This window comes from Bactrocera oleae, chromosome 5, assembly GCF_042242935.1.
Source record: "Bactrocera oleae isolate idBacOlea1 chromosome 5, idBacOlea1, whole genome shotgun sequence".
In the NCBI taxonomy this organism is placed as follows: domain Eukaryota; kingdom Metazoa; phylum Arthropoda; class Insecta; order Diptera; family Tephritidae; genus Bactrocera; species Bactrocera oleae.
The window spans coordinates 73067272-73079428 of NC_091539.1; the positions used below are offsets into that span (position 1 = coordinate 73067272).

At 38.1% G+C, this 12157-nt stretch overlaps 1 protein-coding gene across 4 annotated transcripts in view; it reads right to left on the reverse strand.

The window, feature by feature from the left end:
• Positions 1–12157, reverse strand: part of Cen (cerebellar degeneration-related protein 2-like) — a 55663-nt gene that overhangs the window by 23891 nt on the left and 19615 nt on the right. The window contains exons 1-2 of one of the 4 annotated variants that reach the window (XM_036365286.2): positions 8055–8302; positions 6162–6973 (exon numbers count right to left, since the gene is read on the reverse strand). The exons of the other annotated variants lie outside the window; for them this stretch is intronic. Of the exons in view, the coding sequence (XP_036221179.2) occupies positions 6162–6813 (652 nt within the window). The 5' untranslated portion in view covers positions 6814–6973; positions 8055–8302. Of the gene's footprint in view, positions 1–6161; positions 6974–8054; positions 8303–12157 lie in introns of those variants that run through there. 4 annotated transcript variants of the gene reach the window in all.

Here is a 12157-nt window from a genome sequence, read left to right on the forward strand (position 1 = left end):
CCAGCTTTACTTTGACAATACGTCATGTGTCATCACAAAATATCTAGATGAAAATATCTAGATGTGTCAGTTCAGTTAGTTTTCGCTTTAACTCAGCACGATGTCAACAGAGACGTGCAATGACCCACAAAACCTTACCCCTTTGACTCTTCGAGGAAATACCGAAGATTCAAAGCAATAGTTGCAATAAAGTTAATTTAATTTATTTTTAATTTTTACTTATTTTTAATAGTAATCGCCACATCGATTTTCGTGTGCTGCATTGTGGTGTATATACAATTGTAAATTCAGTGGTTTCCTCACGCAATAAAACCGCGGTGCAGATGCGCTCTCACAGACGAGCTCAACACGCCCAGCATCATCTTCGGCAGCCGCGGCAGCAACAGCGGCTTCGTGCAGTTATAAATACTTATTAGATGCGGTTGAATAGAGTCAGGAATTGAAAATTAATTCAACACCGTAAATTAACCAATTTGGAAATTCAGATGCCAATGGTTGCATTGGTAGCGATTTGGAAAATCTGCAAGGCAATGCATTAATCGCAATCGCGATTACGTAAGTGGGAACATTTAAATGCAAGAAAATGTTTAGGCTTAATTTGTACATTTTTAATTAAAATTAGTTAAGTACGGGCAAATGAACTTACTTCCACACACTCTGGAGAAAATTGCGAACACCCAGTATAACCGCAATGCTTGTGAGTGTGTTGTGTTTTATATGCACGCGGATAAACATATGAATATACGAGGAAGTACCGGACATGACGGGTCAACTGCTTAACAAATGACTTTTGACCAACGCGCAAAGACTCACAAACACACGTCGTGCGTTCACTCACGAGCAAATATGGAAAGCGTTCTCTCTGTAATCTTGGTATTCTCCTCATTATTCTGCAGTTTGTAATGACAAAAAATCTAAAACTTCAATAATTGTAAAAGGATTCAATACAAGTCTTAAACCCATTCTATACCAATAGAAATAAATTGAAAATTATCTGATTACCTGATAACCTTGTCACTGAACTGTCACGACAACTGTCAAAAATGGAGAGAAAATAAGATACAACGTGTCGTGTATCATTGGTCTGGTACTGGTTGGGCCAGCTGGTCTATACAAAAACATCGCTTTTGAAAATCTTTGCCCATTCTTTGTTCTTTATACATTTGACTGCATATTTAGCAGCCAATATAATAAACGTATGCCGTGCACTTACATCCTTTAGAACCGTTAGTCATAACTACAATTGCAAGAAAATGCATGCTACTAAACGAACCTACTACCTAAGAATCATTTGACAGCAATAGAACTCAAAAAAAATTAATCTTCAAGGTCACCGCTTAAGCCAATGATGCATCTCTTATTAATCGATGTTTCGGTGGCGCTCTAGCACACGGTCTCACTCAACCCGAAACGCACACACTCGCGCACATATGGACAGGTGAACGTGATTAACTGTGCGTTGGATGGCCGGTGTCACTCATATTGCAATCGGAGCGTCCAATGCGCAGACAATGTGAAAAAGCACTTCGTCAGCAGCGAACGTTGACTTACGTAAAAGCAAATAGAGGCAAGTCAATTAAACAGCAACGGCTAACAACACTATTTAAGTAATTATTAACTATTTAAACTGTTCACGGTATGACTCCAACGACGTCTCAGCTGATTAAAAGAGACAACAACAGCAACTGCGCGTCAGTGGAGAATAAAACCGGACGGCGGCGCAAATTCCAAACTTCATCGGACAGTTGATATTGTTTGAGATAGCACGCAATGCAAACACTTAATACATTGAAAAGTCTGAGCAGACGGTCAAATATTTACTACACAAGTGTGAGAGTGTATATGTGTAAATTAAATAGTGCTGCGTTCTCAGGCAAACCAATCATGTTATTTTTGAAGCTTGAACTTGGATAGCATTGCAAAGCCACCAATATTCAAAAGTTGTTTACAGAACATTAGGGTCGTGAAAAAACTGGAACCGGCGAAATCGCTGGAAATTTGAAACCGACTTTATATCAATGTCAAAAGCAATATTTGTCGTTTAATATTTGGAGAGAATATCAATATAAATGAGAGAGTATTACATATAATATTTTGCACATCAATATTGAATATCAAAAACACTATCGACAGAATATTACTTAGTCTTACTTATCGACTTTCCTGTCGCAAATATATAAATGTCAATATCACAAATACAATCACAATTTTTGTTATCAGTATCGTACCTATATGGTGAAAAGTAAAAAAGGGAAATAAAATTGGCATTCACTCAAACGTTAAAACAATATACCATATGTATGCTCTCCAGGTAGAAGCTGAATCATGTAAGCAGCAACCAAATGAAGATTACAAAAACGAAATTCATTTCACAGTGACATTATGAACGTGCGAGCAGGTTTTAAGGTTGCGAAATTGGCTCAAAGCCAACAAAAGTTTCTTCAAAAGAATAGCAAAAATATGATCACTAACTGCTGATTGTAATCTAAAAACATTTTACTGTTTCTCGTTTATATGATGAGTGAATTGCGATTACAACGGTCTCACTTGCTGGAATATTTTTGGAACGCGGAGCGGTTCCTCAACTCAATTGCTTTGGAACACAAAATGCGAATAGGTATAAAAGCAAGAGTGGGGAATACTTAATGGCTGTGTGTTTATTTTGACAACAAAATGCTTCATTGCTACAATTCGGAAAAATTCAATGTATATATGTAATTGTTTGGCCTCATTTGTGGTCATCTTCACTACGTTTTTGTTTGTTTTAGCATTTTTCGATCGCTCTACTTTAAACTTAAGCTGGTATTGGAAAGACCCCACAAGGCTTCGCTTCGAATCGTTCGAGACATTTGCTTAGTAAAATTGTCTGCATCGATTTGTATTGCTTATCTTATCACTTCTGCTATCGACGCTAATATTATTCCTTTGTAAAAATCAAATAAATTTAGTAGCTCTGTGACGTTGGTAGACGACTTTTTTGACTGAGCACTTTCGTTTGTTTTTTATTGTTCCATACTTAATTGATTTAACACGTATTGAACAGATTTCCTCAGCTTCCCCTCACCCCTTTGTCGCTGACTGAAATCCAACTGACGGCGCGTTATCTATTTACTAGCCGAATGCCAAGTAGCTATATATTGATTTGTTATATATAATTAAAGACACACCACTTTTTTAGGTGAATGATGAAATAAACAATGGCAAGAAATCGGATATATGCGATATTGAGCTTCGACAACCAGTTAATGTAACAGCAATTTTTATAATATTTGATTTTTTAACCCAACAACAACTAACGAATTACAAAAAATAAAATAAAAGCTGCTAAGAGTGAAAATTGAAAAACTAAATATCCAAAAAAATTATATATTTGTGAGTACGTACAAATGTATATTCGAATACAACCCTGTGTTTTGCATATCAATGAGAGAAAATAAATAAACACGAACGTTTAAAGCATAACAAAGTAGAATAAAGGCCGAAAGCGGTCACATTTCAATTAAAACTACATTTTCAGCTACAATTGATTCCACGCAACTAAAAATAATTTATTAGCATGCCAAATTTTAAATAAGGTTGAAGCTTTTGTCGCTATGTTGTTTTCCGTTAGATTTGTAATTGAAACTAAGACAAATGAAAAGAGATAGAGATTCTCCATATAAAGAACACAAAAAATTATTTGTTTGGGAATAAAATTGTTATCATCAAAATGAAGCCAGAAAAATAAATGAACAAACACATACACATACAGTCGATCCACAGCCGATTAGCGACAACGTAATTTCATCGTCCATAGTACAGTGCGTCAAATAAATATTGACATAAGCAAATAATAGATTTCTAAACTCTCTCGCGCCTGTGAACCAGATTTCCAGAGCGCAATACTTTGACCGAATTGTCGATAATAAAATCAGTAGTAAATCATAATTTTTTGAACAAAACACATTTTAACCATAAACCATAATAAAATGTCCGAAATACACTTTTGAAATGTGGAAACATTGGTATGTGCCATAATATACGAGCGTTCCATATATGAAATTCAAGCATATATGTATAAATATATGTTTATGTATATAAATAAATTTCCAAAACTAAGTCCAAGCTCCATAATTGCTCAATGAATTCCTGCTAATGTGAATTGTTTTCCATTTTTCATTTTTCGTTCTGAAATGTATTTCTTTTTCGTCTGCATTACATAGCGGGAAATCGTCAGCATACTCTGCTTGCTTTAAACGTACGTTGTTGTTCGAACCACTAATTGAAATTCATCAACAAAAGCGAATAATCGCATGGTCGTCTCCATTTGCAGTTATGTGTGGCCCGTGGGTTACTTCGCCAATAATTGCTGCTCATTAAACTCTTCGCCCGTCTATTCATACCTAACTACAAAAGCTCTTATATAGATAGGTATGTATGTATGCATGTGTATGTTTATGCAGATAGAAAAGCATACATATTAAATGTTTTTTAAAAATTCTGCTTTCAATGTCAATAACCTTTAAATTGCCATTCTCAAATGAAAAGGTGCTTCAATTCTCTAACACTGCGCCATTAAAGTTTAAAAATATAGATAAACAACAGGTTGGTAGCATGAATCTGTGCAGTGGGATTGCAAAGGAAGTAAATTAAAAATCTGCATCGCAACTCACCACACTGTTAATCAAAATATAAAGAGAGGGCCGACCAAAGAAATAACTCAGGCATCAAGTCCACATTAAAAATCTTTATACTTCTCATACAAAAAGTACCAAAAAAAAGTAATTTTAAAAGAAGTAGTTTAAGAATTACAAATAAAATATCAAACTTTATTCAAATTCGCTTAATTAGCAGAATATACTATTCTTTGGTTTACAATTTATTCTATCAAACACACTACAACTATTGATTTAGCAAATCCTGGGCTAAAAGTTACTAAGTACTAATTCCCTTCTTCTCAGTATTTCTTAACATATTCTCTATAATACGTTCTCTATTGCCAGTTAAGTAGAGCTACTCGTACTGATAAAATGGTTCTTAGTAAAAAAGTTCGATTCCGTTGGTAATCAACAATATTGTCAGATAGAGACTTCAAATTGACATTTCTATAAGTCTACAGACGACTGGTGAGTGGAACTAATTAAATCACATCCCACATATAGTCGTAATTACCGCAATAAATTCCAAAGGGAAAATTTAAACATCTTAAGTAATAGCTAGAAAATAGTCGACTAGTAATATTCAAATAATATATATAACAAATATACTTTCAACATCAGCTCGAAAATATACAAAATTATATAATTATTGCAACATCATGGGTAAACATTAACATTAAGAGGGAAGACTTGGTGTCGACTTTGCACGCGTGCGCTTTGCTTCACCGCGATCCCACGTACTTGCATATACAAGTATATATGTATATGCATGTTTTCGGAGCTACGATGTCGCCCAGGCCGCCAATGATTGCGTTTTGAGGAACGCAATGCTTGCACTTCACGCCGCATTGACTATTCATGAATTCATAGAAACACTCAGCACAAAAAAAAGTTTTATGTGGCGATAATTCATGTTGGAAATATTCCCACAGTTTTTTAATTATAACAAAATAAGTTAATTTTGTTGGAATGTGCATGAAATAAAACAAAGCGCCCAGATACTCCCAGCAGAAAGTAAGCATATAAATATATGCGAACACTTCATGTCGGTATGCCGCGGCAACGATTGGGTGTTTGCAACATGCTCCCAGCTGGCAATTTGCGCGCCTCACAAAAGGCCACGAAAACTGGGCCACCGCTTAGCTTTATTCGTCCGGTCTTGCAAACAACAAAATCATTTTATATGCAATATTTAACTAAACTGATTTATTTCTTTTATTTTTGTAACACTTGCCACTTATTATTGTCCCAATGGTAGTAAACAAAGACGGGAATATAATTAGCAGACAAACTTTCGAAATCGAACAGCTATAGAAGGCAAAAACATAAACATTTTTGACACACATTTGACAATGTCTCTTGATAGTGTAGCGGGTGCTTTTTTCTATTTCAGAAGAGGATGCTCAATGGCAATTTTGTTCAATTCACAGATTGGTAATGTTTCACTGGAATATTTGGTAAATTGTTCCTGATCTTTAACATTTTTCGAATATACCAACGGAATATTTCCACTTTACTACTAACCTTGCGGTCCGTTAAGACACTCCAATTCGATGGTGTAGTCCCAGCAGTCCATGCTATTCAACTTGGACAGTGAAGGCAGGCCATTGGAGCAATGCGGAAAGCCATTTTGTGCATTCGCGGGTGTCATTAGTGCAGGAGGAATGCGTCGAACGTAGCCATTGTGCGCACCGAGCTCCCATGGACGACGCACATCGGTACCATCCACCTGATCGGTAATGGGTGTGGCGTCCTCCTCGTTGATTACACCGAAAACCTCAGCGATACTGCGTGAATGGTTGTTGTCGTCCGGCTGCTCGTTTGACAAATTGTCATTGGGTTGACCATTGGCAATACGCGAAGTCGACGAGGCCTCGATAGTTTGTTGGCTATTATCAGCATGCTCCCTGATTGCCGTTGCAGCACCAGTAGGTAGTCCAGGCGAACCACGTTCATTCACTTTCGCCGTGGCTGCCACATTCGGTGTGCTCGATGGATCGGTAAAGCTTTTTTGGTCAGAGCCTTTTAGAATTCTAACATCGCTGCTGCTATTTATGGCGACTGTTGATTTAGCCAGATAGGCCAACGAACAAAACGGTTTGCTTGGCTTGGTGGCGGAGGTAGCGCGGGCAGCGGAAGTGCTCGCTGCGCGCTGTACACATTTATAATCACTCATTTACAATATTTTTCTTTGCCTAATACATACAGAAGCAAATGTGCAAAAAAAAAACGTTCACATTTTGGGCGCGTAAATGACGCCCGAAATCTTTACGAAAATAACTCAATTAATTGTGCCGTTAATTTCAAATATATTAGTATCTATATCACAAAGTATACTGGCGGAAGAACACTTATTATTTTATAAATTTATTACTTGGTAGACAAAGGTTTTGTTGTTGTTACCGAAGATGTTATTGGCAAGTGGCAATTATGTTTAAGACGCTTGTAGTACAGCAAGTTCATTTCGTTATTCTTCCGGTGCACCTGGTTAAACAGCTTTAACGCATCACTATCCTTAGTACTATGGTAAGGGTAAGGAAGATGTGCCGTGCGAGGTATGTACGTGCAGCGTGGCAAGTGCGAAAATGGCAGACAGGTATAGAATTACAGCGCAGTAACAAAACTGCTGAAAGGCAAGAATCCAATATAGATCCGAGATGTAGCATGTGAGCTCCAAGTCAACGCACTGCCCGTTTGCCTTGAAAACTAACAGATTAGTCGAACGTTCGGCAACAATCTATAGATAACCGACAGTGTTGTCCAACTTGACCGTTGGCTGCAGCTCAAGGTACTGCGAGCAACCAGCAAACTTAGGGGGGAAAGCGAATAAATCAAGAACGAGAACAATGCAGCTTCCAGCTGGATTTATTCAACCGAAGTTCAATTTTTATAGTGCCGTAAATTGCTTTTGTTTTCTGTTTATTGGTTTCTGTTTCGGAATCTGTTTTACGAGTATTTCTTATTACATCAGGTTTATACTAGACACAGCAGTGGAGATAATCCACTTCGACGCAACGACAAAAACTACAGAAGACCAATGTACCATACGCAAACAACAACAACGGCCACCACAAATGTACTTCGCGATCTGGGCGCAGATGAATTTTATGTGAAAACAAGAATTCCAACTCGAATTCGAGTACACTTTATCTGCATATCATAAATGTATTCTTTATCTCGCACTTGTTCTAATTGTTATTTCTCTTTCGAATAACTTCCACAATGAAGTGTTTTTGTTTTTGCATTTATTACACAGGTACGTGTAGTAGATGTGCAACGGCAACCACATTTCGATCACGCAACAAACATCATCACTACCAATAACAACAAACAATAACAACAACAGTAAGAATAATGCCCAAACATCTCATAAATTCTTTCGGTTCGACGCGCTTCGCGTTTCCAACATTCACTCACAGCTGCACTGATTCCTCATCTACCAATTTATGTCCGTCCGCTAGAAGCAGAGGCGAACAGGTTTGCCGACTGCGCTACTAACATTCACAAGAGCACAACAATTTTAGAGGTATGCAACCGCAATCGACGCGCACGCAAAGACAATATAGAAAACAAATAAAGAACTCTAAAAAGGTAAAACTCAAAACTCAATTGAGCGGAATCACGAAATGGCGATACACAGTCAACACACGTTGTAGTCGGCAGCACGTCCAGTCAACGACTGAATGGACTGACGCAGCGTTCGGTTCGAGTATACCGAGTCACGCGAAAACACTCGCCTGCAGCCGACAACAACAGAGCCACAGAGCAATGAAGCAGCACTAAAAGCTAAAACGTGTTGCTGCCACGTTGTTGATTGCTGCTTTCGTTTGCGCTGACAATGACGACCCAACTCCACCATCTCCCACAAAACACTCGCCAATGACTCGCTCACTGGTTCTGTTCTTGAGTGTCAGATTATTTCTTTATTTCTTTCTCTATTATTAATCTCTAATGTTCACACTGACTTTCTGGAGCTGCGAATGTGAACTTTGCACTGTAGATTAATCGCCGATTGCAAGCAGCGCCAGAGGCGGCAGAGCATATGCTGCATCAATTTCATAAACAACGCTTGCACTTTCGAACCCCACGGCTGCACGACGTCTCTGCAAGCTCTGATGTTTTGGCTCTCTGCACACCTGCGAAACTTCAGTTCCACAATCCACTCAACTTCAACATATCCAAAAAGGTATGCCGAGTTATCAAGTTTGTTTGCACCTCAGTCAGTGGCCTCCGCCTCAAATACCGACTGCAAGTCTGGGGAAGACAGCTCTTGTTCACTCTTTTCTCTAAGGATTATTTACCAAATATGTGGCTTGCATGGAACCTTAAATGGCTGTTCGCAGATGTGTGTGTGCACTCGTCAAATTTGAATAACGGAAATCCAAAAACGCGCATACAACATTTTTTTACTGAAATTTGATGCACAAGTACACAGTAGCTCACAGAATATTGAACTTCCGTCATCGAACTGCTTACCATACTCACCCATTTGCATTCGTTAAATTTATCGTAGAAAGTTTAGATGGTTGCTTAATCAATTCTTAACCCCCCAGCTTAAGTTTGCCAATAATGTAACAAAAATTAGATATAATATTATATAGGTTAGCAAGCTCAAGATCATACTTGTATATAATATTAGGCACCCCTATGTAACGCTACAGCCACTTTGAATTGTTGCTTTGTTTCAACAGAAGACACTTAGTTACTTGTTCATATTTCAAGCACCTTACCCGTTTGCTTATAATTGTAGTTGGTATTTATATGTATTGTATATAAAATTCTATGGTGGCAACTTTTTATGCAACAGAACCAATTAGATAACACGGTTTTATAAAATAATTTATATTTCGGTATTTCTCTCCACTACGAACAACGCCAATATCAAGATTTGTTGGTCATGGCTTTAGGTCGCTGGGTAATTGATTTGTATGTTTGCGTCCACCCCGAAAAGTTTAGGTATTACAAATCATGTTCAAATAATGCCTAAATGCTTTTCATGAATCCTCTAAGCCTGCCCCTCGAAGTAAACGTCCATCCGATGAAAAGTTAACCAGTTGTTCTGTACAGAAGAGTATTTCTTCTCCGAACATTGACCTTATAAATATTTCACGATCCCTCGAAAGCACTACCTAACAGCGTCAGAACATTCTAGATGCTCCCTCTAGAAACTCAGCGCCTTCTTTCAAAAACGTATTGGTAATACCACCTAAGAAATCAGAATTTATTTCTAGATTCGCGAAAGACACTTCGGTTAATGACACACTTACATTTCGTCGCATTTAAAATATCTGGTAAAATTGTTGCTGTACTGTTACAACAGAAATGTGCAGCATGTGTAGAAATTTAGTTTAAATAGTCTTTCACCTTCATGTAATTTATCCATCTTGTACGGTCAGCAACAGTTCACAAGGCCACGAGTACTGTGTTAAGTGCAGGGTGCACACGCGATGAACTTTATTAATTAGCAATTATATGTATTCCAATCAAGTCAGAACTCTAAGTAGTAACTTAATGTAAGTAAAACAAGTTCAATTTGAAAATTAAATTAATGTATTCACGTAAATATATACGGCGTCGAGAAGTGACAAAATAGCTGAAACCAGATTGGTCAATTCCTTTTGTCTCCTTACACATTCATATACACATACAACCACCAAAGTAAAACCAAGGGTTTGCAATGCTTCTTATTATATGCTCAATTAACATGCAATTTAGTTAATATCGAATGCAGTAATTGCATTTTGTGGCAAATGAGCTGCACAACCCACTGCCGGTTGCTACCATTTGAATTTTACATGTTGACGCATATTTGGGGCGTGCAGCGTTTGACTGATGGTGATCTTGACTGCAGTAATTGGCGGTCAGCACTCAACAGTCGGCACTCAGCGTCCGATCGGAAATTGGTCAGTTGGTTAATTATGCGAAAGGTTTGAGCATGAGCGCACAAATTCTTATAATTATTTGTGTGCAAGTGGATCTGTGGTTGCAATTACCAATTTATTAACCAACTCCACACATTGCGTTTCTGAGTTTCGTTCATTATTTACCTTTTCGTACATTTTTAGACATTTTGTTAATGCCGGTTGTGGCATTGACGCTGCGTGCTAGGTGAATATCGTGACATAAGTAATTGGCGAATAAAAGCGCAACAAAGTGAGACTGAGTGCGGCAAACAAGTGACCCAACAGTCGACCCTTGTTCGATTATTTTTTTTTTGCGATTTTTCACAATTTTTTTTCGTGTAAATTGTCGACAGTTAGACAAACTTGACTGACAAACAACAACAACAACAATTGGTGGTCCCCAATAGCCGATTGCTTGATTTACTGCGGTTACCAGTGATAGATGCGTTAGTGACAATAGTCATCGGGCCACGATTTGGCGAAAGCGAAAGGCTGCAAATACAGTACGCAACACAAAAATAAACTTACTGGATACATGCACCAACCGGCTACACCTCTGCAGGGGCGGTTAAACTCCTAAAAACAAACTATGCAGATGGTCACTGTCTCCTACACCCACCTGTCAACTGCAAGTGAACGCCAATAGTTCGAACCGCTGTCAACAGCCACAATAACAACCCTTCATTTCATTAAGTTTATGCCGCAACAAAAGATTGTCGCTTTACTGCTGGCTGACAGCTCAAAGTCGACCGGGTAGATTGCCGGTTACCCTCCCACAGTCATCACACTAGCATCAACACAAAACTTGCCTAAACGACAACTGACCTGCACACTACCCAAGTCCACTCGTGGCTCATTGCAAAAATGGAACGGAGTAAGCACAAGTGCAAATTATCATATTTTGTGCGAATTTACATAAAAACAAAATTCAAAACCGTCAAAGCACAAAATTGCAATGCAATCAACAGAAAACCAAAACAAGAAAAAAGAAAAAAGCCCATACCGAAAAAAGTGCCGAATAATGCCAAAACAGGTGAACACCTTGAATATTGCCATCCAAGCGAATGCGCTGTTAGTCGCAAGCAGCTGGCGTATTGTTTCAACTAATACCGTTTGGCGCGCCATTTGAGCTACGAAAAAAATAAAAGAAAAGAAATAAAATTTGGACACCTCTTTGAGACAGTCATGCAGACAATCTCGTAAAAGCGCGTAAAAAATCGCAAACTACCTTTCTAAAAATGCGCAAATTTATGCTGCAAAAACAATCAAAAACAGAAACAAAACAAACGGAAAGAGTGCCATATAAACACACGGCATTGAGAGCGGCAAATGCGACGCTGATTGTTGAAGATCGGCATGTTGATGACGATAATGTAGCGCTGTTAGCGATTGCGGTGAATGCGTTGACGACTGACTATAGTCGGCGGAGGTTGTGGTGTTGCAGGCGGAGTTTTTGGACACAAGGCAATTAAATTCAAATGAAATAATGAAGCATTACAGCCTGCTGGGTTGTTATATGCGCTTACAGTGAAAACCCGACTGTTCGACTTAAACTAACTTGATTGCTGATTTAGGTTTAGATAGTTAGCATATGGTATTTCACTTGAGAGGACAAAA